Source organism: Asterias amurensis, chromosome 3 (genome assembly GCF_032118995.1).
Source record: "Asterias amurensis chromosome 3, ASM3211899v1".
NCBI lineage: Eukaryota > Metazoa > Echinodermata > Asteroidea > Forcipulatida > Asteriidae > Asterias > Asterias amurensis.
Window position 1 is genome coordinate 2,904,485 of NC_092650.1, and position 21,280 is coordinate 2,925,764.

At 38.3% G+C, this 21,280-nt stretch overlaps 3 protein-coding genes across 3 annotated transcripts in view; all 3 read left to right on the top strand.

Annotated features, from left to right (window-relative positions):
- Positions 1–703: 703 nt before the first annotated feature.
- On the top strand, positions 704–9,453 carry LOC139934730 (putative ras-related protein Rab-5B). Its single transcript, XM_071929115.1, has 6 exons — positions 704–1,915; positions 2,896–2,972; positions 3,642–3,723; positions 4,770–4,841; positions 5,297–5,519; positions 7,000–9,453. The coding sequence occupies exons 1-6, from the start codon at positions 1,856–1,858 to the stop codon at positions 7,188–7,190; spliced, it is 705 nt and encodes a 234-aa protein (XP_071785216.1). The 5' UTR covers positions 704–1,855; the 3' UTR covers positions 7,191–9,453.
- Positions 9,454–11,749: 2,296 nt separating this feature from the next.
- Positions 11,750–21,280, top strand: part of LOC139934350 (RAB11-binding protein RELCH homolog) — a 36,920-nt gene continuing 27,389 nt past the window's right edge. The window contains exons 1-2 of the mRNA XM_071928543.1: positions 11,750–11,833; positions 11,922–12,464. The gene's annotated coding sequence lies outside the window, so the exon portion shown is untranslated. The remainder of the gene's footprint in view (positions 11,834–11,921; positions 12,465–21,280) is intronic.
- On the top strand, positions 12,458–21,255 carry LOC139934351 (protein phosphatase 1 regulatory subunit 3B-like). The gene is made up of 2 exons (XM_071928544.1): positions 12,458–12,650; positions 14,734–21,255. Exon 2 carries the CDS (start codon positions 15,253–15,255, stop codon positions 16,384–16,386), a length of 1,134 nt encoding a protein of 377 aa, XP_071784645.1. The 5' UTR covers positions 12,458–12,650; positions 14,734–15,252; the 3' UTR covers positions 16,387–21,255.

The following is a 21,280-nucleotide window of genomic DNA, read 5'->3' on the forward strand; positions in this document are numbered from 1 at the left end:
TCCATTGTATTCAGGAAATAACACTGGTTAGGGTAGTGAAAGGTTAATATCCGGAACTTTTGACGGGTGAGGGAGACGTCAACTTCGGTGGTTTTTGTAAAGGAAATCCAAATTGTTAAAACTCTATTGAGACATTAAAGGAACACGTTGCCTTGGATCGGACGAGTTGGTCTATAAAAAAGCGTTTGTAACCGTTTGTTATAAAATGCATATGGTTGGAAAGATAATTTAAAAGTAGAATACAATGATCCACAAAAGTTTGCCTCGAAATTGCGTGGTTTTCCTTTTACTGTGCGAACGAACACGGTCGGCCATTTATGGGAGTCAACAATTTGACTCCCATAAATGGCCGACCGTGTTAGCCGACGAGGTAAAAGGAAAACCGTGCAATTTCGAGGCATGTTTGTGTGGATCATTGTATTCTACTTTTACAGCATCTTTCTACCCATATGCATATTATAACAAACGCTTTTCAATGACCAACTCGACCGATCCAAGGCAACGTGTTCCTTTAAAGGCAGTGGACACTATTGGTATATTACTCAAAATAATTGGTAGCATAAAAACTTACTTGGTAACGAGCAATTGAGAGCTGTTGATATTATAAAACATTGTGAGAAACGGCTTCCTCTGAAGTAAAACGTAGTTTTTGAGAAAGAGGTAATTTCACACTCGTATATAAATACTTCGGGCCTGAAACCTTTTATTAGGCATCTGAAACACACACAAACAAGAGTGTTTTTTCTTTCATTTCATAATGCATATGTTGGGACACACCAAGTGAGAAGACTGGTCTTTGACAATTACCAAAGGTGTCCAGTGCCTTAAAACACAAAAAAATGTTGCACAAGCTTTTGAAACATGCTTTACCCTTTTGACAACTATTCAAATGGTTTGTAGCATTCAAACACATACATTCAAGAATCTCTATTAGGATGTTTAAGATTATAATGTAAACAAAGTGGGTAGAAAACTTATGTGGTGTCCCAAAAATATATAAATACTGTTTTTACATTGCACTTTATATTAACAATGGAAAAAACCTCATACATAATCATTTGAATACCATGGAAATAAACTCAGGAGTTTGGTTGAGATGGTTGACCAACTCGACGTTTCGATCAGTTATGCTCTTCGTCTTCAGAAGAAAGACACATACCCTCCATTCTTTTCAAAGTTTCAAATCCTACTCGATTGAAATCTGCAAATTAAAATACGATTAAATTGCATTCGAGAAGTTGTCCATCCACTTGGAAAGAAAAGCACTTATGGTTAACTAAGAAACATTGTGTTTAAGACAAGAAAACATAATTACAGTCAAAACCGGGAAAGCTTTCTGGTGTATTTTGAAACGATTTTTATTAATCAACTGATTGTAAAAGCAGGAGGGCTTCTCGTGTTATTTGAATTTTATAAATTTACTGATTGTACCCGCCAATAAAATTATCTCCAGATGATTTTGACAATATTTACTGTAATTGCTGATTAAAGTAATCTCTTGATATATGCAGAAATGGATGTATTTCTAGATGTGGACTTTCGCCTCTTGGTACTAGTATCAAAAAAATAGAAATGAGTTTGTGAGGTGTACGTGAAACACATGTACTGTAATTTTACACACTTGAGAACTTCCATGTTATTTGATACAGACGTTTATAGGAAGCACAATGCAAACAATATCCTTGTTATGTGTGAATCGAAACCAACAACGAATTGTATGCAAGGGTCACAATGGTAGATGACTCCAAACTGAACTTTGTGTCAAAATGGCGGCTCACCGTAGACTACAACTACACGTAACGTACACACTTGCCTGTTTTTTGGAAATGACAACAGTGTAGTTGTTGCAAGAGGCATGATGTCAGCTCGATCGACAAGCAAACGTGCCAACGGGTTTAAAGTGTGTATAATCGGGGTGAGTTTTACATCATACCATGCGGAAATCAACCTGCATTAACACATTATTTCCTGTGTATACCCAATGTCATAGACCTATTATACAATAATTATGTTGGATAATCAATTACAATTTATACATTGGGAATGTCATATAAGTCCAGTATGGAGAACCAACATTACTTTATATGGGATTTCAGCCATTAACTCATGGTGAGGTATCAATGGTTTACGGTACACGAGTAAGGCCGTGTCCGAAACGACGACTTCGGCTACAGCTACGTCTAGATCAGCGCGTCTACCAGTGTTGAAGAATAGGCAGACGTGCGCGATCTAGCTGTAGCTGTAGCCGAAGTCGCCGTAGGCCTATGTAGGTTTTGTTCTTTAGAGAACCGTCTTGCTTTATATTCTACTTCTACTAATGCGGAGTAGATTTATCGGAATTCGGGAGACTTCTCAGTTCTGAAAAGAACTGCCCTGTTTTTTAAATTTCTTACCTGCGAATGGGTGGAAGGTTGGGAATCGGCCTGGACTTCTACTAGGCCCACTACTTATTTTAAAACCAATATAGGGTCAATGACACCAAGGTTAAGTTGTTATCAGTTTGACTTGTAAAAAGGAAACAGCCTCTTAGTCTTTGTCAAACCAAAAATTTTAATTTAATTCATCCGTATCGTGGTTAAAGTTGATAAAGACCTTTATCACGGTGTGGCCATCTTGATTTTCTCCATTCCAACTCATTGTACCTAAACTTAGGCTAGACGTAGTACCAGTCTGGTGCCATGTTTGCGCACTGAATGTTAGCATTAATTACTGATGGAAACAGGGAACATGACCACAATGGTGACAGCGTGATAAAGTCTATACATGTACATTAACAATATGCCTCGTTGAACTATATCAGTGCACTATAGGCCTATTAATGACATCAAATTATTTCAAAAATATTCCAAATTTGAAATCTCTTATATCTCTTATTATTTTATTCCAATATCAAAGAATGCTACCGTTGGTAAATCGTGTATAGCATCACGGCTGGTAAACGACGAGTTCAGCGACAGAACAAGCACAATAGGGTGAGTCGGTCAAGTTTCTGCCGATGGAATTCCTATTAAAGTTTACCCCTCCCCAACTCCGGGCCCCACCCCTGACCTACCACACAAAGTCCCCGAGAAATACTTCTGCATGCCGATTTTCACCAAACTCTTACTAAACTTTAGTCCATGTTTAGGCCCATGTCACACAAGGCAATTTACAGGCAACCAGTTCCAGGCAATCTCCAAGAAGAGAATCCATCACTTATTTTATTGGAAATCGTAAGACATTGTTTGAAAAATGACCCAAGTGCTACCAAAGTGGTCCCATAGCATGCACTGCAGTTTGATGCCTCTAAATTGCCTACGTTGGAGACTACGTTGCAACTGTGTGCATGGGGAGAATTTGCATTTTTATTAATAACGTAGTCTCATCTCAAGTCAGGAATTGGCAGTGTTATAGTATTAAAATACCTTGCTGGGTGTTAACAAAATAGGCAATTTTGTTTTCGGCACTATACAAAAATTGCCACTGTCGTAGTTCAATGGAGATTGTTTCTTTAAATCGATTCAAAAAGGGGAATTCTTAAAAGAAAATTTAGGAAAATGTTTGAGGATGGCAATTCCTAAAGTGCAGAAAAGAAATTGCAACCCCGTAGGACTAACTATACTCAGTGATTGATATCAAATCTATTTTGATTTATTTAACAGGAGTGCCTACATGCTGAAGGAATTGGTGGTTGATGGGGAAAGTTGCTATCTGAATATTTGGGATACAGCGGGACAAGAAAGGGTTCGTTACCTCAGCTTTGGTCTTCATTTTTCAAGTGTTCTTTTTCAAAGGCGCTGTACCCGTTTGGTAGTTACTCAAAATGTATATTAGCATAAAACCTTACTTGGTAACGAGCAACAGAGAGCTGTTGATAGTATAGGTTTTCTCGGTCAATTTCGGAAAAAGAGCAGCCAATTTAACCACCAAGCTATTCTATTTCGCGCAAAATCGAATGCTACTCAAAAGGGTCATTCGATTTCGTTTTGGGATGAGTCAAATGTAATGTTGCGTCATTCGAATTAACAAAATAATCATTTTAACAATTCATCAAAGCAGCATTCAAATTCGCAGACGCTTCTTCAGGCGTGTGTGTCACGAAAAATAATGACGCTACGCTAAATTGAACAGAGTGCTTAAGGAATTTGACTCGACCCAAAACGAAATTGAATGGCTGAATTCTGAATTTGAAACGCAGTAACAACTGAAAAAGCAAAACAGCTCTAATTCGAACGCATGAAAATAAAATTGACTGCTCATTTGTCGAATTTGACCGAGAAAACCTATATACCACATTGTGAGAAACGACTCCCTCTGAAGTAATAACGTAGTTTTTGAGAAAGAGGTAATTGCTCGCTTTCTGGCCAGAAGCTTTCTATCCCATCTAAAAGCATAATATTTTGAACAACAAGAGTGTTTTTTCTTTCAACATTTTCTTGCAACTTCAATGACCAATTGAGTCCAGATTTTCACAGGCCTGTCATGTTATACATATGTTGGGATACACCAAGTGAGAATACTGGTCTTTGACAATTACCAAACGTGTTCATCGCTTTAAAATACAATGTTAACGGATCCGCCGATAGTAATGTTTTCAAAATGGACACGAAGAAAATGTGTGGGCCTACCCATGTCTATGGTTGTGCTCATAAAAAAAAGATGTAATACTCTTGTCGAAACACACCTTGTTATCTGTTTGATGAAACCGTAAGAAAATAATAGGATCTGGTTGATAACCTATTTGACTACATTTTTACTTCAGTTTTTGTATGTTTTTTGTCCCAATGCAGTTCCGATCTTTAGCACCGTTGTACTACAGAGATGCATCCGCCATTGTTCTAGTTTACGACATTACAAATGAAGTAAGATTGACAAGAACTCATTCAAAAAAATACCTCAAGACAATTAGTTGGTGTTGAGATTGTCTCTTAAATCTCAAATAACAAAAATATCTCTCTTAAGTCTCAGAATAGGCACCTGTGAAAGTTTCAGCTTGAGAAAATACACCCACACCCCAAGATAATAAGGGGAAAAAGGAAAGGCAAAATACCAAACAACATAAATTTCAGACGAACAATTTTTGCAGGATACTTTTCTATCCATTGTCATTTGTATAAAGTATAACAAACTTTCGGATAGAAATTACAAAAACTTAAAACAAAAAACATTTCAGCGTCATCATAACCAAAGCATGACTTTCACTTTAAAATTATTTTTTATGTTTTGATATTTTGATATTTCACGAGAACAATGCAGTTTAGTTTTGCGACAAACCATTTCTCTGAGGATAATATTTGATTGTCGTCTGACTTTTCAGGAAAGTTTCGCCAGTCTACGAACAACATGGTTTCCCGCCTTGCGTAGTTGTACCAATGCAGATATTGTGTTAGCTGTCGTCGGTAATAAACTCGATCTTCACGATAGAGAGCGTCTTATTCAGACGGAGGAGGCAAGGGGGTATGCTGATATTCTTGCAGCATTGTTTGCGGAAACGAGCGCCAAAACTGGGGAGAATGTGACACAAATATTTACAGAAATTGGTGAGTTATTTTTGGATTTACCATTATAGCCCTAGACTTGATTCAAGTCCCATTCTCGTGTGAGAGGTCCCTAAGCTATTACCTCAACTTACTAAGAAACAACCCTGTGCGTAGTACAGTGTGCGCTAGACATTGCCGTCAAAATGTGGTCCCGAGAATGCGGAACAGGTTTTGGAATGCAGAGCATCACAAAACGGTAGTTTCCTGGGGATGGCACAGAATTGGGACTTGAGTCAAGTCTATTATAGCCCCTGCCCATACAGTTCTACTGGTTGCAAGTCGACGGTTGGGTATTCTGTCGGTAAATTATGATATTTTCCAGGGTTTTTTTTTAAATACTTTTTGTTTGACCTACACTTGGTACCACCGGTATTGGCACTAAGTGGTCAGTAATAGGCAGTGTTTATTAAAGGCACCGGACACTATTGGTAGTTAATCAAAATAAGTGTTAAAGACAGTGGACACTATTGGTAATTACTCAAAATAATAATTAGCATAAAACCTTTCTTGGTGACGAGTAATGGGGAGAGGTTGATTGTATAAAACACTGTGAGTAACAGCTCCCTCTGAAGTGCCATAGTTTTAGAGAAAGACGTAATTTTTCACGAATTTAATTTCAAGACCTCAGATTTAGAACTTGAGGTCTCGAAATCAACATCTATACGCACACAACTTCGTGTGACATGGGTGATTTTTCCTTCTTTCATTTTTATCTCGCAAGTTCGATGACCGATTGAGCTCAAATTTTCACATGTTTGTTATTTTATACATATGCTAAGATACACCAAATGTTAAGGCTAGTCTTTGACAATTACCAATAGTGTCCACTGCCTTTAAGCTTACTTGGTAACGAGCAATTGAGAACAGTTGATGAAAACATTGTGAGACTCTCTGAAGTGACTTAGGTTTTCAAAGATTCAAATTTTGGGGCAAAACAAACCAAACCTTTTACATAGCCACAATACTTGGAAATTAAATGTTTCTCAAAATGCCATAATATCGAAAGTTCCAGTAAGCTACTATTTACATAACTTTGTATTGCCTATAAACTGTACGAAGATTTAAAGGCAGTGGACACTATTGGTAATTGTCAAAGACTAGCCTTCACAGTTGGTGTATCTCAACATATGCATAAAATAACAAACCTGTGAAAATTTGAGCTCAATCGGTCATTGAAGTTACGAGATAATAATGAAAGAAAAATAACCATTGTCACACGAAGTTGTGTGCGTTTAGATGGTTGATTTCGAGACCTCAAGTTCTAAATCTGAGGTCTTGAAATCAAATTCGTGGAAAATTACTGCTTTCTCGAAAACTATGGCACTTCAGAGGGAGCCGTTTCTCACAATGTTTTATACCATCAACCTCTCCCCATTACTCGTCACCAAGAAAGGTTTTATGCCAATAATTATTTTGAGTAATTACCAAAAGTGTCCACTGCCTTTAATCGTGCAATATGATTTTCCATTTCTGTTTGCAGTAAGAAGAGTCCGAGAAAAGAAAAAAGCATCTTTGCTAAAAGAAGACAGACCGATCAGCGTGCTTCGTCTAGCGGGTCGTACGGGGCTGACATCTGAAACCCGGGGACCAGTGTCACCATCGGGTACCCGGCAAAATGTTGAGGAAACTGCTTCAAAACATAAATCTGGATGTAGATGCCATACACAATAATCATCTGCTGCTTGGTATAAGTTACTTGCTCTACTTCCATCATGGCATTTGGCAAAGACTTGCGTTTAGTGGCTGCCTCATCCTCAAAATTGGGGTGCACTCATTGAGTTGCCGCCATCACCTCTCGTCTCTTTCAATCGCCGCTCTTCTCAGCTCTCCTATACACTTCTACCACTCCACTTTGTGACGATGTCTATCCAGCGCAGCTATGGGTGGCCTCTGCCTCGAACTGTACCTGTTCTTGTAAGCAGAACATCTTTAACTGCGCCGGGTACAGGCCTCCCTGTCTCATCACATGAGCGCACCACTTTGCTTTCCGCTCTAACACCTCGTCGCTTGTGAGACACCACCGTCCACCGATCAGCTCACCCAGCCTTTCATTAATTTGTGATGAAGTCTAACCACTTTATGCCACTTTATTGCCCAGCGGAATTCGTAAATCATTATTTTACCAAAGCATAATGTCACTGTACTTTACTACTAAATCAACCAATGATACAGAATTAGATTAGGAATGGACCTGTAAAACAAAATCAATCGATCAAAAGTATACCTGTCTACTTTGTTAATCTTTTGTATATTTACTTACCGTAACAGTTATCGTTTCTTTATTCTACAACTTACTGCTGTTTATCCTGTTTTGTTTTGTATTTTTGAATCGGGGCGAACCCGTCACAACCAAGTCTGGCTTTTATGATGAAGCCTCCATATGCAAAGGTGGAAATATAAATGCTCTGTTAAATTGAAAGAAGAAAAATCAAAGCCGAGCAAAGGGAAACTTGTAAAAACTAGAATCACTATTCGTACACAGTAGGCCTATCAAATAGGAAGAAACTATAAATAAATAGTAAACTGGCGGGCACAACCAGGTTTTCAGGTTTTCTCGATGACTTCATTTTGGAGAGTAGTACTGAAACAATGGTTTGAGTATGAACTTCATAGTCAGTTATTTTTCCTCCTTGAAAGTTCTTCTAATCCTGACCTTTCACTGTCAATGTTATCATCATAGTTTAAATTCACTCATCCAATATAATGTTATTGACTTGACCTTCATACATTTGTTTGGTTTTAATACTTTTGACTAATTCATTAGTCTTTATGTTGCAGAAGAATTGCTGCCTATACGCCCGATTCATACTTTCTGCGATTGCGAATGCGGTGCGAATTTAAAGTGAATTTGACGCCACAACCTCCCCCTTCGCAGCGATATCCGCAAGTGAGTTGAACCGTATAGAAAGGATTGCCCAGAGCTGAACTGCTGGGCAATGGTAGACTTTGGGACTCTAGGTGGCAGCAGACTTACCAGGTAAATTTCCATTGTTCATGTAGTTCTGAGCGTGCGCACATGACCGAGAACGATTAATTTTACCTGGTAAGTCTGCTGCCACCAAGCGTCCCAAAAGTCTCACATTCGTTGCGAACATTCGCTTCGCCTTCGCATTCGCAGGAATGAACCAGGATTTACGTCAGTTAAAAATTGTAAATAATCAAAAGGCTTGTGTTTAAAATTGTGTTTCCCACCGTGTGTTTGTCAAATAAGTTGTCTTTAAGTGGACACTATTGGTAATTACTCAAAATAATTATTAGCATACAACTTTTCTTGGTTATGAGTAATTGGGAGAGATTGATAGTAGAACAAATTATGAGAAACGGCTCCCTTTGAAGTGATGTAGTTTTAAAGAAACTAGTAATTTTCAACAAATTCAATTTTGAGACCTCAGATTTAGAGTTTGAGGTCTCGAAATCAAGCATCTGAAAGCACAGAACTTCGTGTGACAAGGGTGTAACCGTTTTTTCTTTTATTATTATCTCGCAACTTCGACGACCAAATGAGCTCAAATTTTCACAGGTTTGTTATTTTATGCATATGTTGTGATACACCAAGTGAGAACACTAGTATTTGACAGTTACTAGTAGTGTCCAGTGACTTTAACCGCTCCCTCTGAAGTAACGTAGTTTTTGAGAAAGAAGTAATTTCTCACTCTAATATTAAAAGATTTCTTCTTGCAGTATTCTCTTGCAACTTCGAGGAGCAATTGAGTCAGAATTTTTCACAGATTTGTTATTTTATGCATATGCCGGGATACACCAAGTGAGAATACTGGTCTTTGACGAATTACCAATAGTGTCCATACAGTGTCTCTAGGGTCAATGTACTTTTTGTAGGACAAAAAACACAATGTCCACAGATTTACACTAAACTTACACAGTTTGAAGATAATGATGGTAGAAAGCTTCCCTGAAAATATTACGTGCTGAGGTGCTGTAGTTTTGGGGAAATTAGTAAAAACAATGTCATGAAAATAACTTTGGTCTTATGAGACGAAAATTATTTTAAGCATTTACAAACGTATTTTTTATGACATTGTTTTACTCATTTCTCAAAAACTGCAGCACCTCAGTATGTATTTGAAAAGCTTTCCACTATCATTATCTTCAAACCCTGTAAGTTTAAAGTAAATCTATGGACATTTTGAAAAAGTACCCAAATCCTTTAACCGATATAGGGAGACTCTATGTATTGCTTGATGAGATGTCGCAGATCATCATGATTTGGTAAATTTATGGTTGTGTTATAAAGGGTTTAATTCAATGGCTTTCCATGTGAGTAGCTTGCCTTTTGGAATGTTATCAATTAATGCTTTCAGAACTTTCTCGTCAGTGACACAGCAAAATTGTTTGACCTATTCGTTTCCAGTTGATGACGTCAAACGCAAATGAATTGGGTACCGGGAAAATTGTTCCCTTGCCCTTTGGATGAGAGTGTTTCCAAATTTAGTATTTTCGACGAACAAAACACAAGTTAATAATAAAACACACGTATGTCGCATGTAATATGGGCAGCATTTCAGAATATGGACCATTTCTGAAATGATATGGGCCAAATTTCAAAAAAGCTGTTTATACTGCTCGACAAATTTCTTTCGTAAGCAAAACATTGCGTTGGGCACCAGTCTCAACAGTGTGGTTTTGGCCGGTAACCTGTAAGCAACACTTTTCTGTGCTTAACAAGTTTGTTTTGTGTTTACAAGCTTTAAGAAAATGGGCCCTGCTGATATTTTGATTTGGCCTTTTTATCTGCAGAGACGCAACATTTTTATTTTATCGTTTCGGATGGGCTACCCTACCTCCATGGTATATAACCAAATTTTAAGAAACTGGACACTATTGGTATAATTTTCAAAGACCAGTCTTCTCACTTGCTGTATCTCAACAAATGCATAAAATAACAAACCTGTGAAAATTTGAGCTCAATCGGTCGCCCTTGTCATCACACGAAGTTGTGTGCTTTCAGATGCTTGATTTCGAGACCTCAAATTCTAAATATGAGGTCTCGAAATCATATTCGTGGAAAATTACTTCTTTTTCGAAAACTACGTTTCTTCATCAGAGGGAGCCGTTACTCACCATGTGTCATACTATCGAATCAACCTCTCCCCAATACTCGTTACCAAGTAAGTTGTTATGCTAATAATTATTTTGAGTAATTACCAATAGTGTCCAGTGCCTTTAATCTGTATCCAAAGTGGCGGCTACATCTATAACGGCTACGGCTGTCTCTAAGGGTGTTGCTAAGGAAGTTAGTCTTATACTTCAATGCATAATGACGCGGAAATCTAACCATAGCCGTAGCTGTAGCCGCTAGTTCGAAAACGATCTAAGGCCGTGTCCGAAACGACGACTTCGGCTACAGCTACGTCTAGATCAGCGCGTCTACCAGTGTTGAAGAATAGGCAGACGTGCGCGATCTAGCCGTAGCTGTAGCCGAAGTCGTCGTTTCGGACACGGCCTAAGGCTGAAGAGACCGTGAATCCGAAGCGCCATATATGGCTTGTCTATTTAAGCCGTTTCTCGTTCAATGTTTGTGTTTGAGGTTGCAACATAGTAGTCACCTTGTCGTTTTCCTGCTCATTGTCATTTGTTTAAACCATTCAAGGTTGTCAGGTTCATTGTTTCCACACTAACCAATGCATCAGCAATAATATGTACACCGTTTAACCAATTAGATGACACAGTCTTTTGTGATACTGCAGGGGGGGGGGGCTCATTATACGTAGCAAAGCTTATAAGCGTGAGCCCAATACCGGCACTCTCTTTGAGCCCAACAAAACACCCATGTAACTTCATTCGTTTTGTTTCATACATCCAAAGATATTCCTTTAACCATTTTAAAGCAATGGCAAAATTGCTCAGTGCTCCAACAACATGTATGATTCGTTTTGGAAAGGGCAAGGGCACCAAGGCATTTTCTCCTTGGGAAAGGGCACCGTATGAGGAAATTGTAAACTTCCATCTGGAGCTTTTCAATGGCACAAAGGCATAGACCAGGGGGCATGGGGCAATCGCCTCTGCGAAGTTTCAGGCCTGCTCCAACATCTGAATGACACAGCACAGTACATTGCAGTGTTTCATGCTCTCTAACATTATTTTCTGGCATATTTCAAATCCTATATTGATATTTCACCTATGTGTAAAGTGATTGTAGGCCTAATAGCCTCTACTCATAGTTTCTCCATCCTCAAACAGTGAGTTGCTGAAAACACAAAGGTGATAATGTCACTTCCTGGTTCCGCTTGAAAAACACTGACTGATACACCATGGAGGAAGCATGTTTTACCTACATACAAAAGAACCGACCATAGGTGATGGGTGACAGTTTGCCAAAAGCCTGTAGGCCTATATACACCATGGAGGAAGCATGTTTTACCTATACAAAAGAACCGACCATAGGGTGATGGGTGACGGTTTGCCAAAAGCCTGTAGGCCTATATAGCCTATTTACAGGTACAACCGCTACAGGTTGTTTGAGTCACGGTTCGGTGATCAACGTGTATTCGTTTACTAGATTTGTTTTTATGGACAGACTCTGGTTTAAAGTTAAAGGACATCAAGTTATACAGTTTCTCATCTGAAGTTCCAGTGTTGTTTCTATATAGCCTTCATGATCAACTTGTGATATTCAGAAATTTTAAGTGGCCTTTTCTGTGTGCTGACACTTTATTTTTGAGTTGTTATTTGATACAAGGAAATGAAGCGTGGTAATGGTGTAAATTGTGCATTGAATATATAAACACATTGGTGACCCTTTACAAGTGCGCACCAGTGCTTGACCATGTTGACCGATTGTGCTGACCGCTAGCTGAAGGTGAGTTGACAACTATATAGGGCGGCTCAGTTCTCTCCGTTGTTCTCTGTGACCAGACCTTGTGAGATGACCGCTCTTTGGAATGGAACACCACAACTGAAAGACTAGAAATCTGCAAGTCATCTGCTGTGAGTATAGAATTAGAAACACAATACAAACTGAAATGTCATATGGGTAGAAGTTGAAGCCTCTATAAAAACAAGTGTATATCACATTTGGAATTCTCTGGTCTTCGTCTCGCTCCTTCGTCTCTACTCGGGGGAGGTTAGAGTCGAATTGCCGACAAGAAACTATAGGATCAACATTTAAGAAAGGTATGTGGAGACGTTGCCATTTCAAACCTATTGAGTAATTCGTAGGGGTTACACTTAGGAATAGGGTCCTCATCATCGCACTAGTATAGAGAAGTAGACACAAGAGCAGAATTCCTTCAAGTATACGAGGAAAACATATCGGTTGGTTTTCTTCGCCACATCATGGAGGAAGAAAAACTTTTCTTTTCTTCCTCCGCGACCACATTGACATAAAAGGTATATGAGATAAAAGTCCTGAAATTTCTCGGTACTTTAAAGGCAGTGGACACTATTGGTAATTACTCAAAATCCTTATTAGCATTAAACCTTACTTGGTATCGAGTAATGGGGAGAGGTTGATGGAATAAAACATTGTGAGAAATGGTTCCCTTTAAAGTAACGTAGTTTTCGAGAAAGAAGTAGATTTCCACGAATTTGATTTCGAGACCTCAAACATAGATGAGGTCTCGAAATCAACTTGTATCTGAACGCACACAACTTCGTGTGACAAGGGTGTTTTTTCTTTCATTATTATCTCGCAACTTTGACGACCAATTGAGCTCAAATTTCCACAGGTTTGTTCTTTTATGTATGTTGAGATACACCAAGTGAGAAGACTGGTCTTTGACAATTACCAATAGTGTCCGCTGCCTTTAACTGTAAGAGAGATGCCTATAATATAATATGCACAAACAACATGCCCCGGGGCATCCCTTGTTAGAGAGTCTACGATTGAAAGAGAGTCTACTGTACTGGGCATCCCCATTAGTGCGCAGTGCACATAATGCATGAACTATATTGGTCTACGTACACATTGGTCTACGTGCACATGTACGTGTACGATGTACACATTATAACGTGTATAAACACTTCTGTTTCAACTCTGTTTGGGGCCTATTATTTGCTGTGACGTCATGAAAGCATTATGCGTGCAGCGTGACTAGCTAACAGTACCAGCTACGTTGACTTTCCTATTTATTGCATTAAATGAAATGAACTGAAATGCCTGTTGTAATCTGGTTTCAAGTTCAAGTACAGCCAAATCACATTCCGGACGATGCCATTCGGGAGACTATAAAACACACACATGCACTTGCAGGTAGGCCTATGCTTCATAATATTATGATCACGTGCGTTTGATTAGCATAATGATGTAAATGGTATTAGATTTTTTTTGGTCACTTTTGGCACGTAGTCACCGTACTTTGACCTGCAGTCATGCCCATCGTACTTTGACCTATTGCAGTCTAGTCGTCGCTCACGCCCACTCTGTTTATATTTATGTTCGGTCGCTATTTCGGGAAAGTTTCAACATTGCCTAAAATCTAGACTAGACAAAGAAATGCAGCTCCAAATTACAGCGAGCGGTTTGCTATTTTGAAATTGAGTGCATAAATTGTTCCTTTTCGCAAATTCCCAGTGCGCAAGCGCTAACTGTTGAAAGAGGTGCATTCTGGTCTAGCTAGCGATCAAACTAGACCAGCGTGCACCTCATTCCACGCCTAACTCGCGCGTACCGAGTGTTTAAGTCCTTCATGCACTGTCTGGCAGGCAACCTAAACTCGACCTAATCTGTAGAGACAAACCGAACCATTTCATTTGCCTTGTGAAATTAAAAAGTACATCCTACATTTTGTTATTTATTTTTGTGTTTTGGAAACATTGCAGATTAATTTATAGATAATTGCATAGTTACACTTGAATCAAGATGGTATAAAAGATACCGAAGCTCGGTTACAGATAAGGTCTTATTCAAATTCTTATTGTTTTGCTTTGTCTTTACAGATGTAATTTAATAATATGGGGCCTAAATAACAACTATTGAGACTTCTCCTTGTCATAAAACACACAATATTGGTCATGCATGTGAAGACACCGAAACTAAATGGTACCCCACAACAATCAACACAAAACCAAAACAAGAGTTGGAAGTAAAAAAAATCAGCTTGAAGGGCAAGGTCGGAAATACACTAGCGACGTACATCTACAGTGACCCGGCAATTTGTTTAACTCTCCCCGTCTGCGCTTGCCGTCACAAATCAAGTGATCATCACTGAATTAATTTACATCTTAAAATAAGACTCTTTCTTCTTTGTTTTAACAGCAACCGTTGATGTACATTTCAGCTCGAGTGGATTACACTCTGAAAGCAATTTGGACGGACGTATGGAGGCATTTTTATTCATTAACCGCAAAAAAATGTTAACAGGATGACCTGACCCATATACCTGGGCTGTGACGTAGACATACATTGGCTGTTTTGACCGCACGTAGGCCAATCCTTGCATAGACGTGGCTCCAAGTCTGTGATCGTGTTTTTGTTTGTTTCGTCGTCCTGAAAGCCGATACATTATTGTCTGAAACAGTGCCCAGTTGTGGATAGCCTACGATCACTGAAGTAGTGTGATAGCAAATCTGCGGGAGAAATTCTGCATGGCTGATGCAGAGAAATAACCGCGGTCCCAGACTTGAAATCAAGTCTAATCCTTAGCCGGGGTTGCACACACTACACGTACATATACACCGTATTGCAAACCGGCCGGCCTGCCTCTGCCTGTCTAATAATACCTAAATAGCGGTGCGTTACTACGCAGATACAGGCACGTAGTCCATTCTGTCTGCAATGCTCGGGAAAATGCTGGACATATCCAGTTGGTCTGCAGGCCATGGACATACTCCGAGCGTAGCTACAAAACTCAACATGAGTAACATTCACGACAGAAATAATTTTACTGATGAGCATGGGAAAATGGCGGATCAAAATGTACCCGAGGATCAGGAGGAGTCTTGGAAGAGGGGTTTACTCAACGATGTGGAGGAGGATGACAAGCAGCACTTGAGAAACTCTCATTTGTATGATAAACATCAGATGTCCAAAAGGAGCCATGCTGCCATGTTACCACCTATTGACGTAGCCCGCTGTTCTAAACATAATGGTACCCAAGATGAGTCTTCTGGAAGTGAACATGGCTTTGGAGAACTCCAAGATGGCGAACCCATCTCACCAGATGCCACGGTCTCCTCTCTTGGCGTTGTATCGCCTTCTATTACCTCACCAACGAGTAGTACGACGTCCTCAAATGGAGGTATCATCAGGGGTCGTAAGTCCTCCATCAAGGACAGCTCTAAGACACCAGAGACCCCCGGCCGTAAATCGGTCAGATTTGCAGACGCCCTTGGCCTCGATCTTGAAGTAGTGCGAAACATTTTGGAGTCCGAATCCCCACCGGACTACCCATCCATGGCTCTGGCCGCATGCTCAGCGGTCTTCACGGACGATGAGACCGGCGGAAACACGGTGACCATCCTACCTCGGTATCTCAGCATGTCATTCGTCCAACCAGGCGGGCAATCGGACTTCCTGAACCGCGTCTACCAACAGCAAGTATGCCTCGAGAATGCCGTCGTTTCGGATTTCACAGTGTTGGGAACGATCAAAGTTAGGAATATCTCCTATCAGAAGACCGTTAAGATCCGATATTCGGCAGACAGGTGGAAAACTTTCGGTGATATTCCAGCTCTGTATGTATTGAATTCTTGTGATGGTCCCACGGATAGATACTCATTTGGTTTATCGGCACCTCGGGATATGAATGTAGGTGACCGGCTTGAATTCTGTATCTGTTACGGAGTTAATAATAATCAAGAGTTCTGGGACTCAAACTTTGGTCAGAATTATAGTTTGTTATGTCACGCACATGGAGACGCCGTAGACGATGAAAATAAAGCACTTTGGACGCTCTTCCGGAATTCATAAAATATTTTAAATGCAAATTATGTAAAAATTTATTTAATTTCTAGTTTTGCCAAAAATAACCAACTCAATATGAGTCCTAACGTTGTCATTTTTTTTCATTTAGCGAATTCTGCTGGCTATAATAAGGTGGAGTGTTTTATTTATGCAAGAAATTTATGCTTGCGGTGAAAGGGTAAAAAAACATGATTAATTACAACATGAAAATTTAATAAGGTACACATGATGCTGTTATCTTCAATATAAAGTTCTCTTTGCGAAAGCAAAGAGTGCAAACGTTGCTGTTGATGGTTACAAAACAAAATGCATTTCTGAAAAACTTACAAAGCTATTTTTTATTGAAAATCTAATCTTTTTTTATTGCGATCTTGGTTTAAGAGAGGGCTCCTTGTTTGAGGCAACCCTAGTTGTTAATAATAATTATAATATATAATATATAATCATTGCATACAGAAACTATGCGATATTTATTAATGAAGTAATGACCTTCATTCATTGCGGTCATGCACAATGAGTTTTAAGGTGCTTGAGTCATTATTCACAATGCATGTACACACACGCACGTGTACTTCTTTATACTGATTGTCTATATTATATGAAAGTGACCTGCGCGCAGAGTCACTATTCATAAACACCCTCATAATTCAGAAACCAAAACATACTTTTGTTAAAGGCACTGGACACTATTGGTAATTACTGAAAATATTTCTTGGCATAAAATTTTATTTGTTCAAAAAGAATGGAGAGCTGTTAATAGTATAAAACATTGTGGGAAACGACTCTCTCTGAAGTAACGATAGTTTTTTAGAAGAGATAATTTCTCACTCAAATAAATTATTCAAAGACTAAAGCCTTTTTTGTAGTCATCTGCACGCACACACATTAAAGTGCAAGAAAGGTGTTTTTTATTGCAACTTCGGCGACCAATTGAGTCAACATTTTCACAGATTTTTTTTATTTTACGGATATGTTGAGATACACCAAGTGAGGGTCAATACGGGGCCAATTTCATAAAGCTGCTTTAGCAGAAAATATTGCTTGACACATTTCTGCTAAGCAGACATGAGCAGAATACCAGTTACAATCTGGACATGTGACATAGTAGTTTCGCTGGCAACCTTATTCTGGGAAGCATAATTTTGTTGTGCTTAGCTACTTTTTGTGCTCAAGCTTTTCATTGAAATTGGGCCCCTGATGGTCTTTGACAATAATTATAAACCAAAGGTTAAAGGTACTAGACACTTTGGTCAGTATTCTCAATATTAAAGAACAAATCCGTGCAAAATTGAAAAATAACTCAATTGGTCGTCGAAGTTGCGAGAGAATATTGTATAAAGAAAAACAAAACTGTCGCACAAGTTGTGTGCCTTCAGATGCTTGAAAACTTCAGAGTGAGCCGTTTCTCACAATGTTTTTATACAGCTCTCCATTTCTCTTTACCAAGAAGTGCTTATGCAAAACATATTAAGAGTAATTACCAGTAGTGTACGGTGCCTTTAAAGAGTAAGGGGCGTAGAATACATTATATTTTTATAAGCTGCAATATCGGTTTCTTGACTCAGACTAAAAAACTTCCTCAAGTGACTGCAGTGGCATGGGCTTTTAGCAAATTATTATTCATAATGACAAATCAACAAAACCATGTTTTGTCTTGAACTCTTTCAATAACTCAAATGCACTCTTGAGTGGTTTCATTCTTGGCCATAATGAAAAACCCGTATCCAATTAACCGTTGTCATTGGTTTTAGTTTACATTTAGAATGCAACCATTTTGATAGCTTGTGTTTCTGTTCCCACCTTGTATGAATCTGTATTGAGTTTGCTATTAATTTTGAGCTGGGTCTGGACTTTGTACCAGTTGCTTAGTAAATCATGAATGTAAACAATGAAGCACTTAATGTAGTGAATGAAATCATTCAAGAAAATGGTGTCGAATATACTCGAAAGTCTGCACTTCTTTCCCGAAGCATCACTCTAAAAGTGCTGACTGTGTATGGGAGAATAATGTTTGTATGTTAAATTTGTTAGTACCTAAAAACAAAATTAATACTGAAATAATTAAAATGGAATGCATTTATGGTTGTATACGCAAGCCTGCCATGTTGACCACTTCCTTCCTTAAAAAGTGGGGTGTGGCAGGCGGGGCAAATTATAATAGATCTAAGGGGTATGGTAGGGGCTTTGTACTTTACTTGGTAATATTACCGTGTGTATGACCCTTTGAGAGCCTATCATCTGGGCCCAATTTCATAAAGCTGTTAAGCAGAAAATACTGCTTGTTAAGCAGAAAATACTGCTTTGCATTTTTTTTTTGCTTCGCAAAAATTGAGTAGGGCACCAGTCACGACCAGCCTGCTGACCTGTTTTTTTAATCAATATTTTTCGTGCTTAGCAAGTTTGTATACTTACAGGCTTTATGAATCAGGCCCAAAGGTATGAGCTGCTTATAATATTGCTTACTGCAGCATCCAAGGGAAGTTCTCTAAATTCTTATATTATGTGCGTGTTTCCTTTTCATACTCAGATATAAAGTACACGATTGGTTTGATAGGAAGTATTTTTCATCATTATGCCTTAAATGATAAAAATAGTTTTATTTTTCTGAGTTCTCATTTTTGGAGAGGGTTCGGGACGCAACCCTTTTCCCTCCCCCTGTTTACACCACTGTCTATGATTACGAAATAAGCAGAACAGTTATTTTCAGAACTGAGAAGTCTCCCGAACACCCGAACAATCTACTCCGCGGTAGTAGAATTAAGCAAGACGGTTCTCTAAGAACAAACTCTCTGGCAAGTAATACACACATGGTGTTACCGCAAACCAAATAATTATATAATATTACGAAAATGAAGAAATGGAGTGAGCCTGTGTGCTTTGCTTGTGTCTTTGAGTGACTGTCTTTGACATTCATAATGACGGTGTTTTGACTAGGTCGTGACCCTTGAACCCATTGGCGCTTCTGGAATGGAAGATGCTGTGACATTTGAGGCGTTCATATTCATCATAAGGCCTGTCATAAGTCTGGTGTGATACAGACTCCGTGTGCCTGGTAAATGTTCATTATGCCATTCGTCATTGTCTGGTGTTTTTTAAGCAATTAAATATTTTTTAATTGACACTCAAGCGGTTTTATTTGTATACCAAAAACTCTGTCATATTTTAGAATGTAAAACGTATTTTCGTGACATTGTTTTACAAAGTTCTCAAAAACTACAGCACCTCAGCAAGTAATAGTTTAAGGGAGGCCTTCTACTATCATTATCTTAAAACTGAGTAAGTTTAATGTAAATAATGGACATCGTGTTTTGTGGTGACAAAAAGGTACCCCAATCCTTTAAAGTGTTACTATACAGCGACGTTGACATTGTTACTACACACAAAACTGTACATTGTGATTTCGTTCTGTATAAATTATTTTTTTTAAATATAATTCTCTGGAATGCACAGCAGTTTGTTCTTTTTTTTTCCAATGTCTTTCTTTGCAGAAACAAATATAGATCCGGTAGTAACTGTTTAAAGGCACATAGACATGTTCGGTATTGTCAAAGACTAGTACTCTCATTTCTGTGTATCAAGAGATAATGCAACAAATAAACCTTTGTTGTATTACTTTGTGTGCTTTCAGATGCATAATGAAAGGCTTCAGCTGAAGTCTTTTATTTTCATTATTTGGTTGAGAAGTTACCTCTTTCTCAAAAACTACGTTACCTCAGAGGGAGCTGTTTCTCACAATATTTTATATAAACTATATCAGCAGCTCTCCATTGTTGCTAGTTATCAAGTAAGTTTTTATGCTAACAGCTATTTTTAGTATACTTACCAATAGTGTACATTGCCCTATAACCTTTGTCTTCCTTCTGCCCCTCTTAATCATCTAATATTCTCTCAATTGTTAGTCAAAGCAATGGTATATCATGAAACTTGTAGATTATGCAAATGTATTTTTATCAAGCTCAAACTATGAAAGTTTTAACATAAAAGCTATATATTTGTTTAGTATTCTTGTGAATGTTTTTGGACCAAGTTGCAACTTGTACATTTAAGTCTTGGGCCATTTGAATATGTAAATACATCCAAAGGATTGTTTGAAATACGAAATATAATATAAACGATAAAAATGCTTATTAGGCCCATATATATGGTCTATATATTAAATATTACAGTACTGAACCGAAATGCTCATCAACTGTGGATAGTTTTTTTAATGTTTTGTCTGAAGCCGCAGCAATTATTAAACACTTAAACGCTTAAACACTTGTTAACAAACGTAAATATATAAAACTAAAGAAAAAGAAGTTTAGTCAAAAATAACAAGCTCAATTTTAAACATGAGTTGTTGGTTTATAGGTTTTCTCGGTCAATTTCGGCAAAACAATAATTCAATTTAACAATTCATCAAAGCAGCGTTCAAATTCACAGACGCTTTTTGAGGCGTGTGTGTCGCGAAAAAGAATGACGATACACTAACTTGAACATAGTGCTAAAGGAACTTGACTCGACTCATGGCCGACTTCTGAACTTGGAACGCAGTAACAACTGTAAGGGAAAACAGCTTTAATTCGACAGATGAAAATGAAATTGACTGTTCATTTGCCGAATTTGACCGAGAAAACCTATATTAAGCCACTGAGAGCCATTGAAAACTAGATGTTGGAGACCGTTGGTCTAAAATATCTGGTTTATTCGAAGCATTATTTTGTTCTTCAGTGTATATTATTACTATGGTTATTATTATGAAGCCATTCAGTATCTAAAAGTTTGGGGTAGGTGGATGGTTCAACCCAATTTCGAAAATTTAAGTTGTTATCATTGACTATTCTAATTTGCTCCTTATATAAAAAGTGCCGAGAAATCATAGCTGGTTTCACACCACTGTTTGGCCTTTTTGCATTTTTGC

Bases quoted from the DNA above. Each gene is read 5' to 3' on its own strand.
- LOC139934730 (XM_071929115.1), top strand. From the start codon at position 1,856: ATGATGTCAGCTCGATCGACAAGCAAACGTGCCAACGGGTTTAAAGTG. The intron at 1,916-2,895 runs GTGAGTTTTACA...CCAATATCAAAG, and splicing joins TTAAAGTGTGTATAATCGGG to AATGCTACCGTTGGTAAATC. The intron at 4,842-5,296 runs GTAAGATTGACA...CTGACTTTTCAG, and splicing joins TTTACGACATTACAAATGAA to GAAAGTTTCGCCAGTCTACG.
- LOC139934351 (XM_071928544.1), top strand. From the start codon at position 15,253: ATGCTCGGGAAAATGCTGGACATATCCAGTTGGTCTGCAGGCCATGGA.